At 39.4% G+C, this 25,542-nt stretch overlaps 1 protein-coding gene across 1 annotated transcript; it reads left to right on the forward strand.

Annotated features, from left to right (window-relative positions):
* The first annotated feature begins 4,408 nt into the window (after positions 1–4,408).
* LOC120528973 (zinc finger protein 2-like) lies at positions 4,409–23,833 on the forward strand. The gene is made up of 4 exons (XM_039753041.1): positions 4,409–4,572; positions 15,831–16,375; positions 18,829–19,267; positions 23,830–23,833. Exons 2-4 carry the CDS (start codon positions 15,961–15,963, stop codon positions 23,831–23,833), a joined length of 858 nt encoding a protein of 285 aa, XP_039608975.1. The 5' UTR covers positions 4,409–4,572; positions 15,831–15,960.
* The last annotated feature ends 1,709 nt before the right edge of the window (positions 23,834–25,542 follow it).

The following is a 25,542-nucleotide window of genomic DNA, read 5'->3' on the forward strand; positions in this document are numbered from 1 at the left end:
AGGATCGAATACATTCTCCAGAGCCTACGCTGGGTTTATGCTGGTATTGCTCTTCTGACACTCTAGGCTACAGGCATCGGGAAATTAAGTATGACAGGCCCACACTAAGGAATATTTATAAAGTTCTAGCAAGTCAGTATGACCCACTTGGGTTCCTTATTCCATTCACTACTGGGCAAAGGTATTAGTTCAGCAGCTCTGGCAAAAGGAGCGGCATTGGGATGACCCTCTCTTCCCTGAAGATTTACTTCAGGCCTGGAACTCATGGGAGGCAGAGCTAATTCACTTGTCAAAGATTACATTACCCCGGTGTTACCAAACAACTGATATGGATGTCCCAGAAACCAGACGGGAGTTGCATATATTCTGTGATGCCTCAGAACGGGCCTATGGTTCAGTGGCCTATCTTAGAATGGAAGACGGTAAAGGCAACCTGCAGGTTTCCTTTGTAATGGCTAGATCCAGAGTAGCCCCAAAGCGTCAGCTTTCAATCCCAAGGTTAGAACTTTGTGCCGCTTTGACAGGGTCTCAAGTTTCCAAGCTACTCAAAACAGAAATATCCATACCGATCAGCAGTGTCACTTTGTGGACAGACTCAACAACTGTTCTTAATTGGCTTCATTCTAATTCATGCCGGTTTAAGGTATTTGTGGGCACCAGAGTAGCTGAGATTCAAGAGCTAACAGAACATGATAACTGGCGCTATGTAGACTCTGTTAATAACCCTGACGATCACATTACTAGAGGAAAGACCTTAATAGAGATAGCAAAACCAGGTCACTGGCGATTTGGACCACCCTTTCTCCTACAGCACCAAAGGGATTGGCCTGAAATGACTTGCACCAATGTTGCTGAAGATATAGCTGAATTAAAGCCTCCTAAACCCTGTACAGTCCTCCTACTTTTAGTACCTGCTATTCCAGATACTACTCAGTTTCGCACCTATGGTGAGTTGTTGGAAGCCACTGTGAGATTAGTTAAAGGAACTGAGCAAGATCATCAACCTTGTGCCTCTGATTACCAAAAGGCTGAATTGCTACTTGTACGAAGGGCTCAAATAGATAGTTTTCCTGATGAGTTCAATCAACTACAAGAAGGTAAAACCTGTTTCTTCTAGTACCAGACTGATAACCTTATCTCCAGAATTTGACCATTCCAGTGAAATTATCAGAGTTGGTGGTAGGCTGCGACGAGCTGAGCTGTTGGAATGTGATGCAATGCATCCTATTATATTGGATCCTACTCACCCTGTGACAAAATTGCTGATTCAAAGATATGATGAACAACTTAGTCACCCTGGACCAGAACATTTATTTGCTTAAATTAGGCGCACATACTGGATCCTGAGAGGAAGAGAGGCAATTAGGAAACATCAGCATGTTTGCAGAGAGTGTCAAAGATGGCGAGCTAAACCTCAAATGCCTAAGATGGCCGATCTGCCACTAGCCCGGCTCCGTTTATTTAAGCCAGCATTCTATAGTACTGGAGTGGATTGCTTTGGGCCTTTTATTGTGAAGGTCGGCCGTCGTAATGAAAAGAGATGGGGAGTAGTATTTAAATGTCTTACAACCAGGTGTGTCTATTTGGACATATTTAATAGCATGGATGCAGACTCTTTCTTAATGACCCTTCGACGCTTTATTCCACGACGGGGAAAACCCTATGAACTGCTTTGTGATCAAGGTACAAATTTCCGTGGAAGTAATCGAGAGTTGTGTGAGGCCTTTGCAAGTTTAACAAATGATCTTAAGTTGCTTCTGGCCAAACAAAAAATTAGGTTCCAGTTCAATCCACCAGGTGCACCACATTTTGGTGGTGCTTGGGAGCGGGAGATTCGTTCGATAAAGACTGCACTTAACATAACCTTGGGGTCGCAAACAGTTACTGAAGAGGTGCTGAGGACAATTCTAGTAGAAGTAGAAGGGATCTTAAACGCAAAACCTTTGGGGTACGTTTCTTCCAATTTAGCTGATCTTGACCCAGTGACCCCCAACTATCTGCTTATGGGGCGGCCTAACTCATCTCTTCCTCAGGTTGTCTATCCTGAATCAGATCTCTTGACTAGAAGGAGATGGAGACACAGCCAGGTGCTGGCAGATCGTTTTTGGTCATGCTTTCTTAAGTATTACCTACCGAATCTTCAGACACGTCAGAAGTGGCAGAAAGAGGCAGCTAATCTAGCTGATGGAAAGGTAGTAATGCTTCTTGATCCACAGTTACCCAGAGCTTCATGGCCTGTAGGTAGAGTGCTGCGCGTCATACCAGGAGCTGATGGACGAGTTCGAACAGCTGAAGTAAGGATTAATGGAAGAGTGTATACTCGACCTGTGACCCGACTTATAGAACTTCCAGAAATATCTGACGATGAGCCTTCCAGTGACAAACCTTCAGAATGACGTAAGAGGTCAAATTTGGTATACCAAATTTGGGGGCGGCTGTAAAAAAGGCTCCTGTGCCTTTAAGGCGCTGAAGCATGATCACGTGAAAACCGTGGCGTGTGCAGTGAGCATGTGCGTTTGTTAGATGTACCTCGTGAAAGCTGGAACTACTGGAGCCACTAGAGAAAGTTTTAAGTTTGTGCGTTGTTGACCAAATAACCACAAATACACCTACTCACCTACCTGTACAGTTGTTCTACTTCATGTGAAATTTTGGCATCTCAACATTAAAGTGATGTTCCTAAAATGGTTGGATTAGTTCCTGTGTTCTAACCGACACACCACAGCGACTACAGCGTATTGCAAGTCTGCCTTCTGCCTTTCTCCATAACAGCAAGGGAGCAGCTCTATAGCCACGCCACCGTGCCCCCCGCCACCCATGTTTAATACATGCTTTAATGCATTTCATCGTGAAGAAGATATCAAGTATTTCTCTTAGTATTCTGAATGTTCTTAGAGCAGGAACATCATGAAGTCAATGTGCGGCGATCGCTGTCTGCGCCTCTCAGTGCAAGAGGAAGTCAGTTGAAGAAGCGCATAGAGATTAAAAACTGGGTCGGGGAACACTTAAAATAAAGCATTTAATGTGCTACATTCATTAATGAAGGGGTTTGAGAAAATCTAGTAAATTGAACATTCATTTAAAGATGAAGTTTAGTTTGCGACATTCTACTGACAAAATAAACAATAGAATAAAGTGTAAATGTCGACTTTAATCTCGACATAAATGGCGAGAATAAAGTGGAAATGTCGAGAATAAAGTCAACATGTCGACTTTAATCTCGACATTTAGTCTTTTTTTTTCCGCTGTGTCCGTATTTTTTTTTTCACCGTGGCCCTAATACGCTTCCGTATTAACTAAATATATAAAAATATGTTTAATATTTTAATGATTTTTGCGCGGCAGATAAAAACTTTTGCGCAACCCGAGTTTTGCTTTTGTGCGGCCGCGCAATCGCGCAGTTTAGAGGGAACAGTGGTGAGGAGCAGAGAACATTAAATGTTACAGTGACTGCAGGGGGTTGTGGAACTGGAAAATGGTTTAAGAATACAGAAACGACAAAAGCTTAGTCTTTCAATAATTTTATTTCCAACAATGATTTACTCTGTGGTGCTGCACTTCAGCAGACTACTTATTAACCCCCCTTTAAAAAGATGAATTCACAAAGAAATTTAAGGATGTTGCTGACAAAGTCAGGTGCTTTTTTGAAAGTTTGGCTCCAGATGTGCCTATCCAGCTGCTCCTTCTTGTCAGTACCTGAGTGATCTTTATGTCTACCTCTAATTGAATTCGCTGTTTCTTTTCAACATTTTTGTTTCATTAACACAGAAATCCCGAGGCTTTCCCTAAATTGCAGACGACGCTATCGATTGCACTGATTCTGTTTTAAAGACAGTTGTGATTAGTTATGCAGAGCTCGCTTTTACTCACATTGCTTTTTGGAAATCAATAATACAAATCAGCTACAGATCTCGGAATCACTGAGTAGTAAAAACGTTTAATGAGGACTGTCGTGAGCAGATACTGGTGTAATAACCACGTCGGCTTTAGTGAAGCGTTTCTTAGCCTCTCTGATATGATCGACATGGAATAGAGTAGATTCTGGACTGTTATAATACGTGCTACCTTACGCAAAATATGTTCATCAGCTTGCTACAGATTCTAGGTGGACACGATTCCACACCAAGGAAAAAGGTGCCTGCCCCATGTAAATCTTTCATAATGTCTCCAAAATATACTTGTTAACTTACAGACAAGAACTACATAACTGCTTTATACACAGTCCTTATTTTAACGCAAGCGAGCCTCAATAAGGATTTGAACTCGTATCAGTACAACTTACCGCTGTAGTACAGACAACTGCTTTTAAGTTTTGAGCCAAAGCAGTTAAGCCGCAGACTGAGTGAGCTAGCAAATCGACTGCTGACTGCGCAGATATAATGACGTCATCACGCTAGCGTGACTCAAAATCACGTGACCGGCGCTTTTGAAATAAGCCTTGAAGCGCCCCTGTGTTCCGAATGATTGAAACTTCAGTATCGAGCGGCCCAACTACAAGCAACCTATCACTAGTTCTGAGACCATCACGGTCCAACTTCTTCACGGCAACAAGATCAAGCAAAGGTGCGGAAGGTGAGACAAAGTCGAACGTACCGATCGTATACGGGTGGGAATGCCAGGAGTAAGATCGCGACACGCTGAGCGGCTTTAAATCCCCACAGTCCTAAAACGTGCAGATTTGGTGGACTGGAGATTCTAAATTGGCACCAGTGTGTGCTGGGTGTGTTTGTGTGTGTCCTACGGTGGGTTGGCATCCTGCCCAGGATTAGTTCCTGCCTTGTTGGCTGGGATTGGCCCCAGCAGACCCTGTGTTTGGATTCAGCGGGTTGGAAATGGATGAATGGAGGTGCCTGAGGCCGCTTGGTTCGCTTTTAACTGTTGGGGATTGAGAGCTATACGTGGAGGAGGCACAGCAAATCGCACCTTCACGAGTTTACTGTGGATGACGGGGGTCGTGCACTTTTAGCTGCTGCTTTGTTACTTTATTTTTCAGTCGATGTCCCCTGAAATGTAATTCTACATCTGACTCGACGGAGACGCGTTAAATCGGGATTGCTTCTTCTCTCGTCGCGCTCGTGCACTTTACCACGCTGTTTTGCCTTTTGATTTCACGCATGCTCCGAACTGTGCTGTCCGCCGGGCACGCGCTTGTTCGGCCGATCGGCCCCGTCGTTCATTTCTGTTTTTTTCTCGAGCTCTGCGTGTTTTTTGTGTTTTTTAATTTTTCCTCTAAAGCCGTCATCGGTAAACTTTATTAACTTCCTCTTGTGTTGGGGTCAGCACCGACCCGTTTTACTTTTTAAATGCATAAAACTACTACCTAATTTTGTCTATTGCATCAAGGCTTTTTGACTTTGTCAGGAATCTGTATTTAATTTAAAAAAAAAAAACACACACACAATTGTACTAAATTATAAAATGCTCTGGTGAAAATTCTTACCTTTGTGTTGGTAGGGTCAGTTTTGACCCAGTTATAATTAAAGGTTATAAAACAATAGTTAGGGTCAAATCAAAAATCCTAAACACACTTTGAGGGGCTTCTCTCTTTGCCTGTGTGTCTCCTTACCTGAACAAACATAACGAACAAACAAAGACGTTCAGACATGTAAGGCTTGCATAAGACAAATTTAGTTTAGCGTTGGTGACTTGCAGAGTACACATCTCCTGTTTGCAGCAGTCAAAAATGAGAAGAAGATTTCCAGTAAGCCAAGCTCTGGATCATATCTTTTCTGAAAATGAGGCAGAGGACACAGAACAGCATAGTGATACAGATGAGCAGGTTTCTGAGTAGGAAGACATTGTAGAGTATCTACCAGAAGGCACAGACACATCTGTTAAGTCTGATGAGGAGGTCACCAATGCTGAAGCTGCACTCGCTCCTGCTGAAACGTTCAAATCCAAAAGTGGTAACATCTCTTGGAGCTCGGTACCTCCTGACTTACATGGCAGGGCAGCTGCTGCAAATGTCATCAAAATGACCCCTGGAATCACAAGGTTTGCTGTGACGAGAGTAAGTGACATCAAGACATGTTTTGATCTGTTTATGCCATTGTCACTAAAGAAAGTCAAGATTGCTATGTCAAACCTTGCAGGAAAAAAGGTTCATGGCGACATGTGGAGTGACATTGATGAGGAATACCTGGATGCTTATATTGGTGGTGTTCATCTTGCTGGTGTTTACAAATCCAGCAATGGGGCCACTGATAGTCTCTGGGATGCGTCGACAGGCAGAAATATTTTCTGGGCAACAATGTCACTTCAGTCATTTTGAATGATATCAAGAGTCCTTAGATTTGGCAACAGAGAAACTAGAGAAAAATCTGACACGCTTGCTCCCATCAGGGATGTCTGAGAAAGGTGGGTGCAGCTCCTTCCACTGATGTTCAACCCAGGGCCAGAGGTAACAGTAGATGAACATTTTGTCCCTTTCCGTGGAAAATGCCCTTTCCGGCAGTACATGCCTAGTAAGCCAGGGAAATACGGCAGAAAAATTTGGGCAGCCTGTGATGCAAAAACCAGCTATGCATGGAATTTGCAGATTTACACAGGCAAACATGCAAGTGGCATTCCTGAGAAAAATCAAGGAAAACATGTAGTCCTCGATATGACTACTGGACTGCGGGGTCACAATATCACATGTGACAATTTCTTTACCAGCTATGACCTTGGACAAGAACTTCTCAGGTGGAAACTTACCATGGTGGGCACAGTAAAAATAAATAAACCTGAGCTGCTTGCCGAAATTTTGCAGGTGAAGGACAGGGCTCCACTTTCTTCAAAATTTGCTTTTACAGACACCACCACGGCTGTTTCACAATGTCCAAAAAAGCACCAGAGTGTGATACTTATGTCCACTTTTCACAAAGATGCAGCTATGTCATCAGCAAGTGACAAAAAGTCCATAATTATCTTGGACTATAATTAAAAACAAAGGTGGAGTGGACAACCTGGACAAGCTGACTGCCACCTACACTTTCCAGAGAATGACCAGGAGATGGCCAATGGTTGTGTTTTATAACATTCTAGATGTGTCTGCATACAATGCATTTGTGTTGTGGACCCACATTCACCTAGGGTGGAACTCAATCAGAAAAAACAAGCGGAGAAAGTTTCTTGAGGAGTTAGGAAGTTCCCTTGTCAAGGCACACATTGAGCGAAGGAAGCTTTGGTCAGACAGCTGCAGAGCTCACGTAGCACTCCTTCCACACCATCAGCAACACAAAGAGCATCAGTCCTAGCATCCTCTTCGGCCAGCACTGCCTCAACATCAAGCTCCACAGCCACAACCAAAACCACTGAGGCCACCTGATTCTAAAAGAAAGACGTCTCAGGTCTGCCCTAGCAATAAAGACAGAAAGACAAACGTACTCTGCTTCTACTGCAAAAAATAGATTTGCAAAGAACACACTAAAAGTGTCACTTTTTGCCACACATGCATCTAAACGCACACGCATGTTCGTGCACACAAAGACGTTTTTTGGAACTAGTGCCTCATTTCTATTGGTTTGATTTGCTTGATTGTTCATTGTTTGTTTGACCTGGCAAATCCACATTTTGAGATTTAGTCTTTCCATTTATACTAAAGTTATTTTTGAAAATACTTTTTTGCCTTTTTCTTTTAAATAAATATATATGGGTCAGATTTGACCCGTAACTCAATAGATGTTACTATAGTAATTAATATTATAATAAAAAAATTATATGTAACAAATTTATTTAAGAGATGTGTTCTAATACCCCTCAGTAATAGTCAGGTAACATAACAACCTTTTATTTATTTAAATAATTCTCTTGAGGTTCATTTAATCATTTTTTTTTAAATTGAAAACGAGAGGTATGCTGGTAAAGTAAAAGCTCATGAGGTCACAGCAAAAATATTAAAAACATGCTTTTAATGAACAAGGAAGCGTAACAAAGTAACCAAGAGGTAAGGAAAAAAATTGGATGATAAATAATTGTTTTGAGGGTAATATGGCTGATTAAACACATGGGTCAAAACCGACCCGTTAACATACTGTAAGAGATAGTAACAGAAAGCTAACATAAGAGGAAGGATAAAGTGGCGACAAACGATGTAACTTTACAGGGCACGTTCAGGTTTCATTTCCAACTTTTTGTCTGATACTGAGACCTGTTAGAAATAATTTAAATGATTTCATTTTTTGGTGTTTTCTTATCAGTAAATATGCTTGTATTGTTTGATTGTAACAGGGAGACTTTGATTTGTTTAATGGGAAATAAAAAATTCAAACATTACATAGTGCTGCTGGAGGGATACAGTAAAATCTACAGCTGGCATGCATTACGAGTATAATTTTTGTGATATTTGAAACATTATAGTTTTATTTAATGTCTTTTATCCTTTCCAACTACTTTCAGTATTTCTGTACACTTTCTGATACTTTAGCTTACTAGAGATGGCCGTGTTAAATGAAGAACAGGACTCGAGCCAATCGGGCTGTTTGTGTCGGACCACATGAAGCCATCAAAATACAAAATGTGAAAGCTGCAGAGCCGCGACTCGACTATTATGGGCTGGAGCTCAATTGTCTCTCCTCATTGTTCAAGGTGGCAGTGTCACCTCGGAGACCTTGGTGAGCAGATTCTGATGTCCATGTTGGTGAATCCCTGTTGAGCCCACTCCTATCTTGTCCCTCAGACCCTCGTGCCACTAGGTATGCTTTAGGTATAATTCCCGCTGAAGTCTCTTTTTGAAGGGCATATCCATCTCTTCAGATGCTCCATTTCTTTTCCAGCTGCTTATCTCTTCCTGCTTTGCTGACTCAGCTGATATCTCTGTGATTTCCACACACAAGTCCCATAGTTCTAGTGCATTAATTTCTGGTTCACCTTGCAGATTAAACACACTTGATGTGTCAACAGACCCTTCTGTGTCAGCAATGCTGTCATGATCAGTAAACTGTAAATTATACCAATTTCTGCTTTTCCAGCCCAATCTAATACTTTATCTGTATGCCACCATCTCCATCCACATATCTCACAGTTTGCCCCTTTTTTTAGACAAACACAATGACTCCGTCTTAACACGTGAGTTTGCTCAACTTCAGTATCGCCATCTTTTTTTTTTTTTATTTTATTAATTTTATGGGAATCCATAGAAAGCAATCAAGTTTTTACAAAAGGAAAAATTGAGTTAAGAACAGATCGATCCCCACCCCTGAGAGGGAGAGCAAGCCAAACGGCGTAAAAGTTAAGGCTTGTAAACATACCTAAATTAATAAATTCTCTGTGCTTCATGAACTTATTTTAAAATATTACTGATTAGATCCTGCCATGTTTTGAAGTCTGCACAGATCCTCTAACTGAGTATTTGATTTTTTTCCAATTTCAAATAATATAACACATCGGTTTCCCACTGACTTAAAAGAGGTGAGTTTGAGTTCTTCCAGTTTATCAGAATAAATCTGCGTGCCAAAAGTGTAGTGAATGCAATCACAATTTGTTTGTCTTTCTCCACTTTAAGCCCCTCTGGAAGACCACCAAACACAGCTGTTAATGAGTTAGGAGGGATTGTGAGTCCAAGGCTCTCTGAGAGGTAATTAAAAATTTTTGTCCAGAATAATGTTAATTTGGTGCAGGCCCAGAACATGTGACCTAGTGAGGCTAGGACTTGGTTGCAACGTTCGCAGGTTGGATCATGCCCTGGAAACATTTTGGAGAGTTTTAGTCGAGACAGATGTGCTCGATATATAATTTTAAGTTGTATAATTGTATGCTTTGCGCATATGGAGCTCGAGTGAATTCTCTGCATTGCTATTTTCCACTCCTTTTCTGATATATTAATTGAGAGATCTTTTTCCCAGTGTCCTCTTGGATATTTGAAAGGGAGGGATTGTAAAATGATTTTATATATTGTAGAGATGGAGTCTAAGTCCTTAAGATTGAGCAATATTTTTTCCCAGCATGGATGAGGGTGCAAGATGAGGAAAATCTGGAAGGTTCTGTTTAACAAAGTTCTTGATTTGAAGATAGTGAACGAAATGTGTAGCTGGAATGTTAAATTTGGATTGTAATTTTTCATAGGATGCAAAGACGTTGTCTATATAAAGATCTCTAAGCAAGTTATTTCCAATTTTTTTCCAGATATTAAAAACTGCGTATGTTTGTGAAGGTTGAAAGAGGTGGTTCTCTTGCAAAGGTGCCACAGATAGAAGCTTCTCTGTCTTAAAATGCTTTCTACATTGGTTTCAGAGTCTAAGTGAGTGGAGCGCAATTGGGTTATTAGTGTATTGCCGATAACGTGTGTTTATTGGAGCACAGAGCAGGAAATACAAAGAAGTACTGCAGGATTTTACTTCTATTGCGGTGCAAGCCTGTGTATGTTCTTCTATTTGTGTCCAGGTTTTTATTGCCTGTATATTTGCTGCCCAGTAATAAAACTGGAAGTTAGGTAGAGCCATGCCGCCATCTGCCTTTTGTCTTTGTAGGGTCGCTCTTTTGATGCGTGGATGTTTTGAATTCCAAATAAATGAGGTTATTGTTGAATCTAATTGCTTAAAGAATGATTTATTAATGTATATTGGAATGTTTTGAAATAAAAAAAGGAGCTTAGGAAGAATATTCATCTTAACAGTGTTAATTCTTCCAGCTAGAGTGAGATGAATGGTTGACCATCTATGCAAGTCTTGTTTAATTTTTTCCATGCAGATGGCGAAATTTTGTTGATAAAGAGCTTTGTTTACTTGTGATGTTTACCCCGAGGTATTTAAACTGTTCTGCAATGATAAAAGGTACGGTATCTAATCTAATATTATATACTTGAGAATTCACTGGAAAGAGTACACTTTTATTCAGATTAATTCTCAGACCAGAGATCTTTTGAAATTATGTGAGTGCTGTTGCGTTGACAAGGGGCATCCTTGTCTAGTGCCACGTTCTAGTTTAAAGTAGTCTGAGCAAATGTTGTTGATGCAAACTGAAGCTTCTGGGTTAGTGTACAGTAATTTAATCCATGCACAAATGTTCGGGTCAAACCCAAACTTCTCCAATGTAGTAAAAAGGCATTTCCATTCAATCATGTCGAATACTTTTTCTGCATCCAATGATAATAATATTTCTGGGGTGTTTGATTTAGTTGGTGAGTATATTACATTAAACAGGCGTCGAAGATTTGACGATAAGTGTCGGCCCCTAATAAATCCAGTTTGGTCTTGTGATATTACCGAGGGGAACACTTTCTCCATCCTTCTAGCTATGATTTTAGAGAGTATTTTAACGTTGTTTTTCATAAGTGAAATTGGTCTGTATGATGCACATTGTAATAAGTCCTTATTTTGTTTTGGAAAAACATTAGTGCTTGGCGAAAGGTTTGAGGAAGAGTGGTTATCTCTGGCTTCTGTAAATGTTGCTAATAGGAGGGGAGCTAGCTGAGAGGAGGATTTCTTGTAAAATTATGCAGTGTAGACATCAGAGCCTGCTGCTTTCCCGCCTTGGTGTGACTTTATAGCATCTAGTAATTCTGAAAACGCCAGTGGTTTATCAAGTTCCTCCGCACTAAAAGCGTCTATTCGTGGTCTCTATAATGTATCCAAAAATGCATTAGATTGTGTGTTGTCTTCTTTAAACTCCGTAGTATATAGATATTTATAATAGTCTCTGAAAGTGTGCATTATATTTTTGTGTTTGACGATTTTATTTCCGTTCGTGTTGGTGATTACTGAGCTTGCGTTGCGCACTTCCTCCTTGTGAATTTGGAGAGAAAGCTAGTAAGTTTTTAGCTCAACATGTTCATAGTAATGATGTCTGGATTTGTAGATTAGTTATTCAGTTTCTTTAGTTGTCAAGAGGTTTAATTCCGAATGTAGTGCCTGCCTTCTCCTATGTAGAGTCTTGCTTGGTATTCTGGGGTGTTCATCATCTATTTTAGTAATTTTGCTTTTTATCCCTGCTGCTTTCTTGGCTTCGGATTTATTTCTGTGGGAAAGATATGAGATAATCTGTCCTGTTAAGAAGGCCTGAAGAGTTTCCCAAAATATTCCTGCAGAGATCTCGGTTGATGTATTTGTCTCTAGAAAGAATTTGATTTGTTTGGATATAAATTCTGTACAATTCTCGTCAGCTAATAGAAGCGGGTTGAGGCGCCATCTGCAGGGTGAGTGTATGGGGATTAGTAATTTTAGATCCAAGATCATAGGTGCATGATCAGAAATAACAATAGCATCGACATCTTCTACTGGGACTGAAGAGTTTAGAGTCTCCTTCTCACCTCCAGTGTCTTCATTATATGATGTAGTGTTAGATAAATCTCTCTCTCCATCTCTCTCACTGCTGGCGTTATGTCGATTGTCACCTTTACTGTTGACTTTACGGAGTCTAGAATGGTGGGCCCTTCCAAGAGCCCCGACACATTTCACAACTCCATCCTGTCCAGTGACATCTGCAGGTCCCTTCCATTCTGCACAGTCCACTCTTTTGTCATCCACTTTGTCTCAGATTTATCATTTTCAGAATTTTCCTGTCTCTGGAGTGCTCTCTGTATTCGGTCTGAACACTCGTCTTCAGTAAATGTTCTTCTTGGAGTGTGCGGTGCTGGAATATGTGCTCCACTGACACACTCCTAGTGGTGCCTTCTAGGGCAGGTGGTCTGTCCATGAGAACACAAGGAAGATTTGGATTTCGGCCAAACACCGGCTGATATGAGCTGTATATATAAGTATTGTGCATGGTATTCTTTGCTTTTAGTGCCCCGTGGCGCTAATCTGGCACTAACCAGTCACATTCCGTATTCTTTATCACTTTCTGTATAGTTTCTGTGAGTGTCTGATTGTGTCTTTCAGGTAGTCCATTACCCCAGGGATTGTATGCAGCGGTGTTTTTTGTTTAAATGTTAAAATTCTCTGACCTCTCTCTGATTCCTCACCATTATCACCAAGTAGTTTCTGAGGAGCTCCATGTACTCTTATCTGAGAACGAATGAATGAATTGTCTCACAGTTTCTGTTGGTCTCTTTGTCTTTACAACACTTCCTGCACTGAAATGTGTCAATGAAATGAAAACCCCGTCCTTCTGTTTAAAGTTCAAGTCATTCTATAGCCAACAAATCCCTAAATATGACGGCTTTAATAAACCTGCCATTGCTGTGTCCAAATATGATGGTGCCGTGTAGATAAAGTGTTGTCATATCTACATGGTGGGACTGAAATGTATGCAAATCCTCTTTAATGAAGGGCTGCAATACACTTTGATCACATCTGAATTGTTAGATTTGTAATTTTAAACTGTGAGGCAGAGGAGGAAATCAAGACGACAACAATAACAACATTTATTTATATAGCACATTTTCATACAAAATATGTAGGTCAAAGTGCTTTACATAAAGAATAGAAAAATAAAAGACATAGTAAGAAATTTAAAATACGTCAACATTAATTAACATAGAATAAGAGTAAGGTCCGATGGCCAGGGCGGACAGAAAAAAAAAAACTCCAGACGGCTGGAGAGAAAAAAAAAAAATCTGCACGGATTCCAGGCCACAAGACCGCCCAGTCCCCTCTGGGCATTCTACCTAACATAAATGAAACGGTCCTCTTTGGATTTAAGGTTCTCACAGAAAGACTTGGTGATGATGGCCATGCAGACTTCTGGCTTTTAGTCCATCAATTTAGGAATGTTATGATGCTTTGAGTAGGTGTTGGTGGCGCCGGCCGCTGCCATAAAGAATCCGGAAAAAGAAACAGAAGAGAGAGTAGGGGTTAGTACAGATTTTAGAGCCAACATGAATAGTTATTATAATGAATTGAACATACAGAGTATCAGGATTAAATTAAAGTGAAGTTATGAGAAGGCCATGTTAAAGTAATGTGTTTTCAGCAGTGTTTTAAAGTGCTCTACTGTATTTGCCTGGCGAATTCCTATTGGCAGGCTATTCAAGATTTTAGGTGCATAACAGCAGAAGGCCGCCTCACCACTACTTTTAAGTTTTGCTTTTGGAATTCTAAGCAGACACTCATTTGAGAATCTAAGGTTAAGATTTGGAATTTAAGATATCAGACATTCCGATATAAGATGGAGTGAGATTATTTAAGGCTTTATAAACCATAAGCAGAATTTTAAAGTCAATCCTGAATGACACAGGTAACCGGTATAGTGACATCAAAACTGGAGAAATGTGCTCAGATTTTCTTTTCCTAGTTAGGATTCTTGCAGCTGCATTCTGCACTTGTTGCAAATGATTTATGTCTTTTTTGGGTAGTCCTGAGAGGAGTGCGTTACAGTAATCTAGTCTACTGAAAACAAAAGCGTGAATTCATTTCTCAGCATCTTTCAGTGATATAAGATGTCTAACTTTAGCTATGTTTCTTAAGTGGAAAAAATGCTGTCCTAGTGATCTGAGGACTTAAAATTCAGGTTACGGTCGACAATTACCCCTAAGTGTTTTACTTCCGTCTTGACTTTTAATCCTAATGCATCAAGTTTAGTTCTGATAACCTCATTGTATCCGTTATTGCCAATCACTAAAATTTCAGTTTTCTCTTTATTTATCTTGAGAAAATTGCTATTCATCCATTCAGAAATACAAGTAAGACATTGTGTTAGTGAATCAATAGAGTCGGGGTCATCAGGTGCTATTGATAAGTACAGCTGTGTGTCATCAGCATAGCTGTGGTAACTCGCGTTATGCCCCGAGATAATCTGACCTAACGGAAGCATGTAGATTGAGAAGAGCAGCAGACCCAGGATAGAGCCTTGTGGAACACCATATCAGATATCATGTGCCTTTGAGTTGTAATTACCACAACTAACAAAATTTTCTCCCTGCCAGGTAGGATTCAAACCAATTTAGGACCATGCCAGATAGGCCCACCTATTGACTAAGGCAATTTCTAAGAATATTATGATCAATGGTGTCAAATGCAGCACTCAGATCTAAGAGGATGAGAACAAATGAATGGCCTCTGTCTGCCTTTACCCGCGAGTCATTTACTACTTTAAAAAGTGCAGTTTCTGTGCTGTGATTTGTTCTAAAACCTGACTGAAATTTATCAAGAATAGCAGGTTTATTGAGATGGTGATTTAGCTGCATAATGACTGCCTTCTCTAGAATTTTACTTAAGAAAGGCAGGTTAGAGATGAGTCTAAAATTTTCAAAAGCAGAGGGGTCAAGATTATTTTTCCTGAGTAGGGATTTAACTACAGCAGTCTTAAGGCAGTCTGAGAAGAACCTAGTATCTAATGATGAGTTTACTATGTCAAGAATATTATCAGTTAGCACACCCGATACTTCTTTGAAAAAACTAGTTGGTATTGGATCAAGGACGCAGGTGGAGGGTTTCAGTTGAGAGATTATTCTATGTAAATCAGGTAAATCTATCCTAGTGAAAGAATTTAATTTGTTTATAATGGAGTACTGGGACCTATGAGGATTTGCAGTGGTGGAGAGATATACTATGTTATTTCTAATATCATTAATTTTTTGATTGAAAAATACAGCAATAGCATCACAGGTTTCACTGGAAGTATTTTGGAGGCATTCCTTTGAGTTACCTGGTTTAGCAGACGATCAATCGTAGAAAATAAGACTCTGGGATTACTAGCATTGTTATTTATAATCTTAGAGAAATGGCAGCACCTCTCAAGACGGACTGTGTTATTGTATTCTGTTATTTTAAACTTCAATATCTCATAGTAGATAATCAGTTTAGTTTTCCTCAATTTACGCTCGGCTCTACGACATGTTCTCTTTATTTCAGAAATTCTCAGACACAAATAAGTCTTCGAACCAAACCTTATGAAGGGCGCTGTAACCCTGAAGTGTGCTCATTATTTTTACTGACTTTATGAAGTTAATTCTTCCACTTTTATTTTCACAGGGCTTTCCCATTTCACTTTTCCATACACTGAGGTGTCTAATGGCCTCCAGCTCAGGGCTGTCCATGTGAGAAGGGAATCTGAGAAGAGAAGGGCAGACACTTATAGAGACAGAAGAGTTTCCCACAGAGCATGGCCTCTGCCAAAGAAGATAGCGTGAATGAAAGAATGGTGGACATTAAAGAAGAGGAGTGTGAGTGGCTTACACCAGAGGATGTGTGTGTAAAGCTGGAGGTTCACGAAGAAAGAATTTCAGTTTTTAAAGAGGAGGAGGAGTGCAAGGGTGTGACTACTGCCATTAAAGCTGAGGATTTGAATGATTTCTCCATTGGTCTTGAACTTCAAAAGCATGAAATTGAGTATATTTTCAAGCAAGATGTCTGTGATGAATCACCATCCAGTTTACAGCCCTGGTCCACTAATAGGAGACGACTGGCTATGCAGGAGAATTCTGTAGAGCTGAAATCGGAGTTATCGGAGTCTGAAGAGAAAATGACTAAGGGAAATGGGAGAGAAGGAGAAGAGTCACCTGGGAGTGTTGGAATAAGTGAGTAATGTGATTAAATATAAAAGGAGAACATTTATAAATTATAACAGTTAATGTTTTTAGAAGATTGAAATGAGAGTTGAAAACATGGTTAATTGAACTTTTATAAATATCACCTGCTCGGGTGCATAATGACAAACAATAGGTTACCTAATAAATTAGACAAACTTTGAAAAAGGAAAAATATTAAGTGTTCAGCACATGACTTGTACATCATGAAGCTTTGACTAAAGCTGTGACATATGTTAGGCCAACAGTGCATTATGTTCAATGCAAATATCAAAAGTCATATTTTGTTAGACGTGTATATTTCTTAAATTATGTGGTAGTTAAGGCAGAAATGTCCACACCACTCTTAAGAAGAGAAAACCCAAATTCAGACACATTATTGGGTAGGAAGGCTCTGATCGGACTCTTTAGACCTGATATTGATCACCCTTTCCATTCCATTAGGCTCTGCTGATATCAATGATATTACCGTTTTTTTTTTTAAAATAATAAAGGTTATTTTAGCCATACATAAACTTCACATTCCATAATAAATTGCTACAGCATACACAAAGAACATTTACCCATAATGCACTAATAATGGAACAAAAACAAGCTGAACAAAACAAAAGGCATATCTTAATCATACTCCACATTTCTAATCCGATAAAATGCTCAATTAGATATTTGTAGCCGTCTGTTACGACAAGAAGAAAATGAGACAGTCTTGGTGACGCTTCAGGTTCTCATCTAAGAATATAAGTATCTCTGCATGTTCTGAGGACAGTCTGGTCTTCCTCTCCTCCACCATGTGTGCTGCCGTACTGAACAGCCCCTCTCTGTCCCCACTCGTATAAGTAGGGCACAGGTAGGACAATGACTTTTATTGGTCCTCCAGAAAGCCAGTGGCCCAGCATCTCTTGTGGTATAAGGTTCACAGAGATGAAGATTCACCTCTGATGCTGCTGACTCAAATATCGTTTTTAATCTTTATTGAAAATTTCTTCATGCGTTCTGCAGTTCTGTTGGCTGGGAGGTTCTTTGGATCTCTCGGCTGTCGTGTGTCACTTCGATTGCATCTGTGTGGTTGAGACACCGACACTAAGGAGTATATGTGTTTGATATTTGCAATCATCTGTGAAATACGTGTCCTTGTACCATTGTTTTATTTTGGGGAAAAAAAATCATTATGATAATATCTGTTACAGTATTCGTAACTGTATAATGACTATTCACATTCAATACTTATTATGCATAATTGTATTATTTTGTTTAGGTCTAAAAACTAGGCTCGTACCATTCTACCCAACAAGCAAATAAGAGGGCTGATTACAATTTCTAACTATCGGTACGTCCACTTGATAACGATTTATATTTATTTACCAGCTCGGTAAAACTCTGCATCCCTTTCCTCACATCTACATTCACTGAAAGGCTAATCAAAGGGAATTTCGTCAAAATAGCTAATGCCTGGTTAATTAATTAAACAATTAAATCATTCAACAAACACTCACTGGCAGATGGAATTTTGAATCTAAATGATCTGCAAAGTGACATCTTCCAGACCTGAAAGTGGCTGGTTTTCCAGCCTTACGAATTCCACTGTTTTTTGCTGTCACAGTAAGTCTTTGGTGTTCTTGCTGTCAGTATTATAAGGTTGAGTTTTCGAAGTCCTGCCATTATTGGAGGCCGATTGAGAGTAGGCGACTGAGCTAGACTAAGCTTGCTGGTCACCTTAGCCTTTCAACAGCTCGTTCATCACACCAGTCCCTTTTGTGTTGACTTCTCAGATTCTTAATATGGTTTGTATTGTTGAAAGTGTTAGCAGAGAATCCTCCATGACTGATTTCTTTTTTCACCTATATTACAATCTGCAAATTTGTTATCTCTTGTAGGAAGGCAATAAAACCCTTAGACTGGTGAGGGTGTGTTTCTGTATTTTGGTAATGTTGGAACTTTGTCTTGCATGCTTTTTATCATTCAAGATCAGATGTTAAGATCAGTTTATTTTGAAGATCATTGGTCAAGTCATTTGGAGTGAAAATTAGCTGATTTTGATTTGTGATCGATTGATCAGATCAGGCCTGTCTATCACATATGATAGAAAGGTGGAGAAATTGAACAGACAGCAGCACAAAATGTAAAGACCACACATTGAGTGTCCAGACCATAAATGGCACCTCAGTGTGAAGAAGGAACTCCAGCCAGTGTGCTACACTTTACTTGTACTGCTTCATTTATTTTAAAAGGCGGGAAGTAGATAGGAATTTGTAAATCAAACCCTGAAGTTGCAGGTTCAGATTTAGCTATTGACACCACGTGACCTCGAGCAAGTGACTTGACCTGCCTTTGCTCCATTTAGAAGAACAAGAGAAATGTAACCAATTGTGTCTCAAATGTTGTAAGTCGCCTTGGATTAAAGTGTCAAGAAAAAAATAATATTTAAAATGTTTATGTCTTTTCAGATTTACAAAAAAATGGCAGCTTCTCTCCACCTTCATTTGGTCAGCTCTCTTTTCAATACAAAGAGAAAGGTATGAAGAAATCAGCAAGAGGATCAGAGAACCTGACAGCAGCCTTTTTGCAGTGCAGTTCTCTCCCTGCTGCTGGAGTAACACAGACAGAAGCCATCAAAACTGATCAACAGCAAGTGGAGAAAGAAATCCAAATTCACACTGGAAAAAAATGTTGTTTGGAATGTGGCAAACAATTTAAACACAAAAGTGATCTTAGTAGGCATATGAAGATTCACACTGGAGAAAAATCTCATTGCTGTTCAGAATGTGGTAAGTTGTTCTTACAAAGAAGCTGTCTTCAGAACCACAGAAGAATACACACTGGAGAAAAACCTCATTGCTGTCCAGAATGTGGTAATTTGTTCTTAAGTAAAAGCAATCTTCAGAGGCACAGAAGAATCCACATGGGAGAAAAACCTCATTGTTGTCCAGAATGTGGTAAGTCGTTCTTACAGAGAAACAATCTTCAGAGGCACATAATAATCCACACAGGAGAAAAACCTCATTGCTGTCCAGAATGTGGTAAGTCGTTCTCATGGAGAAACGATCTTCAGAGGCACAGAAGAGTCCACACAGGACAAAAACCTTAGTGTTGCCCAGAATGTGGTACATTTCTCACAAACGCAATTCTCAATGGCACACAGAAATTGATACTGGAGAGAATCCATGTTGCTGTTCTCAGTGTGGAAAAAGGTTTTTTCAACATTAGCTGATTTCGAGTATACACACAAACTCACTTGGAAGAGAAAATGCAGTATGCATGTTTTGAATGTGACAAATGTGCAAGCCAGAAATGTCTGTATAGACAAACCAAAATCCATATTGAAGTAAAATCTTTTTGCTAATCTGAATGGGGAAACAATTCTTAAATTTATACTTACTTCAGTGCTACATAAGAACTCATACTGGAGATAAACCTTATTGTTGTCCTGAATGTGATAAGCAGTTATCACAACAAAGCACCATAAAAAGTCACATCAGACTTCACACTGGAGAGAAACCTCACCAATGCTTGGAATATTGCAAACAATTCTCATGCCTTAATTCTCTGTATAAGCATAGGAGAAGTAATACTGGACAGAAGCCTTACCGTTGTAATGAATGTGGATTTCTATTCTCATATAAAGTTGTCTTCACAAACATAAAATTATATATTCTAGTAAGAAGCAAAGCTGTTCTGATTGTGGCATGCATTTCTCAGACAGCTTTACTCTTAAAGACCACATGAGAATTCACTTTGGAGGAAAAACCTCATTGCTGTCCAGAATGTGACCTCTTAGCTGTTCTGAATGTTGAAAGTGGTCCTACTTTATCAGCCATCATCAGCAACACGTAAGATTTCATGAAGGACTGTCAGGATGTCAGCCATACAGGAACTGATTATCTCTGCACCATTACTGTGACATAATATGGTGAACAATACAAACACCAGACAGCAGAATGAAGTAGCAACAGAACTGTGTGGTGATAACAACATCAACCACAGAACACAACTGAAAAAGTGCAATGTAGTAATGAAAAATGGAGAAGTCAAATCCAATCTATAGTGTGGTGCCATTGACAACAAGGGGAATGTTTTTGTTTCGGAGCTTTGGATATGGGGCCTTATCCGAGTAGCAATGAACTTGTACCGTCTCTGGGATGTCATCTGATGGCTGACATCTGGGCTGAGTGCAGACCGCCGTTCTTAACCCTGATAATGAAGAAGTCATTTAGTGACGTCGGCTGACAGCCAATGCTGTCCAATCAGATACTGAGGAGGGACAGTCGAAGAGGACAGGAGACTAAAAAGAGAGCTGTGACATGACAGACCAATGTAGAGGGGCTTTATAAGACTTTTACACTAATTTAGATTATCATTTATAAATGATGAGTCTTTACAAACAAAACACATTCATCAGCTGTGTGTTAAGGATGAGTCCAATAGTGAGAATTTAAGAAGATCTAAATATATATTAAATGAAACATTCAAGGTTCAAAGAGAGATGTTTATGACCTGAAGAGGGAGTCACAACAGCATGCTAGGGTTAGCACAGGGGACCACAATCGTGAAGAATATCATTTAATGTATAGAAGGAATATTATTTATCTATAAAAAAAAAAAAAGAGACATAATCTTCAGAAGAAAGACAGAGAGACACTTCAGAGAGGCAGAGAAACTTTCACTTCTCCTGACTCATGTTCCCGTGAGACGGTGACCTAGGCAAGGAAATTAATGATCAGCCCGAATAGGTGGAATTGAAAACCGTGCAGGTCCAAAAGGATCTGAAATAAAAGACAGAGTAAAAGACACAGTAGAACTTCATAAAGACGTTCAAAAACATTGGTGCCATACACATGCAGAGCAGGTTACAGATTATGAAAGCAGTGGAATTTGAAAGACTAAAAAAAAAAACGGGATAATTCACACGCAGAGCAAGTTCAAAAATATGTCAGTACTAAAATTCGAAAGTTTCCATAAAAATTGAGTACATCTCACATTCGCAGAAACAAACAGAAATTATTACTCAGTGAAATAACGGAACAGCAAAGTGAGATTGAATATATGGGCATAGGTGATATGTTGGAAGTATGTAGACACTGTAAGGCTTTAAAGTTTAAGTCGGAGACTTGTCGATTGTCTAATTCATGTTGCCATCAGGGAAAAGTAGTGCTGCTTCCCAGTGAAGAGGCGTTTCCGCAAGAATTTAAATCTTTGTTGTTTAGTGAAAGAGAAACCCACAAACACTAAAGGCCAAATATACACATCTACAATAATCATTTCGCGTCAATATATCAAAAGTTATGAGAATCTGTGTTCCTGTAACAATTAAAGTTATGACAGATTTAATTTAAAAAACCATAATTTAGTCAGGTGTATCTTCATGATCACGGAGAACCGATGCAACATAGAATCGAAAGAGTTAAATGATCCAACATAATAGAAATTGCACAGCCAAAAATGCATACAAATCCATACGTCCAAAAGTATGTCACTTTACACAAAATGTATCAGCAAAACAGTGAAAGAAATTGTCTTGGATTTCTATATGAATCTAAAAGATCACAGTCGTATTTATAATAAACCCACATGTGCCAAATTGTCAGCAATAATAATTTCGAAAGATGGAGATATCCAAGACAGAGTAGATAGTCATGTGTATCCAAAGGCAAAGCATGATTTGTCATTTATGTCAAATACATCACCACATGCCGACCCTTTACTTTTTCCTTTGCTTTTCCCAAATGGTGAAACAGGATGGTCGTACAATATGAAACAAACAAATTCAGAAAAACGCATAACACCCACACAATATTTCGGGTCAAAATTAGCGATATGTTCCCATGTATTTAAGCCACTTCTATCATCTCAATGTCTATTACAACAATACATTATTAATGCGTATGTAAAAGTTGCAGCGAATCGTCTCTTCTTTATTAAATTGAATCAAGCTAGACTTAAAACGGAACATATGCAAGGTCTCATTGTTCACGTTCAAAATTCAAATATCAGTTTTTCAGTCCAATTCAAAATAGGTAAAATAGTAATATTAGCATCATCATATCAGGGTAGTCCAAGAGCATTGCAACAGTTATATCATGAATGGCAATATCCAGAACTATCGGTAGGCCAGATTTATTTATTACAATGATGTGCAATCCACAATGGTCAGAAGTCCACAGCTTCGAGAGAACAATGCCACCAGCTACAGTGGCTCTGGGTATTCACACTTTCATAAGTAGATTGTTTTATCAAAAACTGTTATTTTTATTGAATGAACTTGAAACAGTGTTCGGGCAAAAAGGAGATCTTGATATGCCATTCGTATCAAAATGTTTACAGTTTTCCGTGAGAATAGCTTTTGCAATGACAATTAACAAATCACATGGACAAACATTTGAAAAAGTCAGTTTGTTTATAAGAGACAAAGAAACAATATTCACTCACAGCCAGATATACGTTGCATTATCATGCTGTAAGACTAAACAAGGAATCAAAATTTAATGCGATCTTAAAGAAAAGTTGATTCTAAATATTGTTTTTACTGAAGTTTTAAAATAAAAAAGTGAACATTATGCATATGTAACAATTCCCATTAAAAAAAAAAAAACTTTAAATTGTATTTCCACATGACCAAACCCAGGGGTTGGTGAGCGAAACAAGCACGGGACAGAGCCCCCTAGTTTAAAATAATAATAAAAATTTTATGAGAAATGGGACACCATAATGAATGCAGAACACAATGCAAATGAAATGAACTGATTGTATTGTCTGACATATAAGAGAAAAGGGAAGACAAAACAGAAACACACAGGGATCTCTGCTGACCCAGCTGTTAATTTGATAAATTAACCTAAAAATATAATGGATGTTACTTTGCTCCATGTCAGTATATCCTAGGTGGTGGGTGAAGGACGCTGTATACTCAGGTTTCAGTTTGAGGACAGCACAGAAAAGGCAGGTACCAACTGAAAACAAAAGAAGAAAGCTGATTGGTGGGAAGAACTGTCAGTCACTCCTAAATGGACTGTTGAGGACAGCCGTGGCATGCAGACTTCAGAGGTCATGTGTTTTTGATTTCAAATCTGTGATCATGCAATGAATCAGTCTATTATTTTTTGGTTAGCATGTTCGGAAACTGTAATGTCATCACAAAGATCACACAAAGGCGTAATGTGCCATTTGTGATCAATCACTTTTGTTGATTTTTATGACACCATTCATCAGCCCTGTATAGAGTGCCACCTCCAGATCGGCAATCCCACTGCACCCCATAGCACATTTGGAGTTTGGGACTGGAGCACAAAGTGGATGGCACTCTGAGAAGGACAGACTTGTAAGGTGTGAACAAAGCCAGCTGCCCTTCACTGGTCTGTCTTCATTCAGAAGGACTCACCTGAGTGGTGGGATTGTTCTGTGGCGCTCCTGTTAGCCGACATTTCATCAGCTTGCTTTCTGTGTTTCATCAGATAACCAGCAGAGTTAATCAAAGATGAGCCAGGCCTGTTACAATGTGAACGTTCTTGACATTTTGGTTTATTTTAAATGGTTTTTCTTCTTCTTTATTTTGAGTTCTTAGAGGTCTTGTAAATTAGAGATTATTAATACATGAGCATTTGGTGTTAATAATGAATTGACAATTAATAAACTGTTTTTATTGCTAAATTGTAAGTGTGGCCTGTTGCCATTTTGTAGCTTTATCCTTCTTGACTGTGTTGTTAGGACTTGACTGTTTCCTTGTTTAATTTATATCAGGGGTGTCCAACGTCGATCCTGGAGGGTGGCAGGTTTTCATTCTAACCATTTTCTTAATTAATGACCCATTATTTCTACTAATTAACTTTTTTCCCTTTCATTTTAATTGACTTGCTATTTAAGACTCAGTCCCCTTATCTGTTTCTTTTATTCCTTAATTAGCAACCAAACAGAAATGAAATACAAAATGACCCAACACTTGACCAGATAACCTTTGCTGTCATACAGTAACAGAAAATAAAGAAAGCTGAAGGTCTCGGTGACGCTGATCTGCTTTCTGCTGCGGTCAAACGAGAGCACAGCCATGGAATTAAAAAATGAGTTCAATTAACAACAACAATCCGCTTCTATTTAAGAAACTGGTTAGAGTGAAACTGTTGGGAGTTTGATACCCCAACTGGTCATGTTGACACCTCCGGGCTGGTCAACCGTTGGTTCACTTCACATCTCATTTTTATTTGGCTGCCATTTAAGGAAGAAAAGAAACAATTCAGAGGATTCTTCAATTAACAAAGGGAAGGGAAAAGAAGTCAATTAACAGCAGAAATTGGTTACTGATTAAGAAAGTGTCAGGAAGGAAAACCTGCAGCCACTGCGGCCCTGTGGGGTCAGAGTTGGACACCCAGATTTAGATCAGATATCAGTAAGAGAGAAAGTGAAGGTCTACAGGATGGCAGTGAGACCAGCTATGTTATATGGGCAGGAGACGGTGGTCCTGACCAGAAAGCAGGAGACAGAGCTGGAGGTGGCAGAGTTAAAGATGCTAAGATTTGCATTGGGTGTGACAAAGATGGACAGGATTAAAAATGAGAACATAAAAGGGTCAGCTCAGGTGGGATGATTGGGAGACAAACTCAGAAAGGTGAGATTGTGTTGGTTTGGACATATGCAGAGGAGACATGCTGGGTATACTGGGAGAAGGGTGCTAAGGATAGAGCTTCCAGGGAAGAGGAGAAGAGGAAGGCCTAAGAGAAGGTTTATAGATGTGGTGAGAGAGCAAGATGAAGACAGGAAGAGGTGGAAGAAGATGATCCGCTGTGGAGACCACTAACGGGAGTAGTTGAAAGAAGAAGACAAAGAAGATGTCTACCTGAGAGCTCTACATGACAACATGACCTAAAACACCCTGGCATTTTTGGAATAGGCAGTTTTAAGGTTCAAGTGAGGTCGGACTTTAGTGTCTTTTAGCCCTTTGCTTATACATTTTAATTGCCACATACTTCGTCCAGTAATCTAAAAGAAAATTAAATATACTGGAGGAGTTTCATCAACACTTAAGTCAGGAATACAACATTAGATGTTTCCAGATCTACAGAATTGCAGCTTGTCTATTTATTACACGGCAAGGTTGAGGTATTACATTAAATTCACACAAAACCGAGGCATGTGTGTGACTGGGTCAGGTGGTGGGTGTTTGATAATGTGGA

Source organism: Polypterus senegalus, chromosome 4, assembly GCF_016835505.1.
Source record: "Polypterus senegalus isolate Bchr_013 chromosome 4, ASM1683550v1, whole genome shotgun sequence".
Classification (NCBI taxonomy): domain Eukaryota; kingdom Metazoa; phylum Chordata; class Cladistia; order Polypteriformes; family Polypteridae; genus Polypterus; species Polypterus senegalus.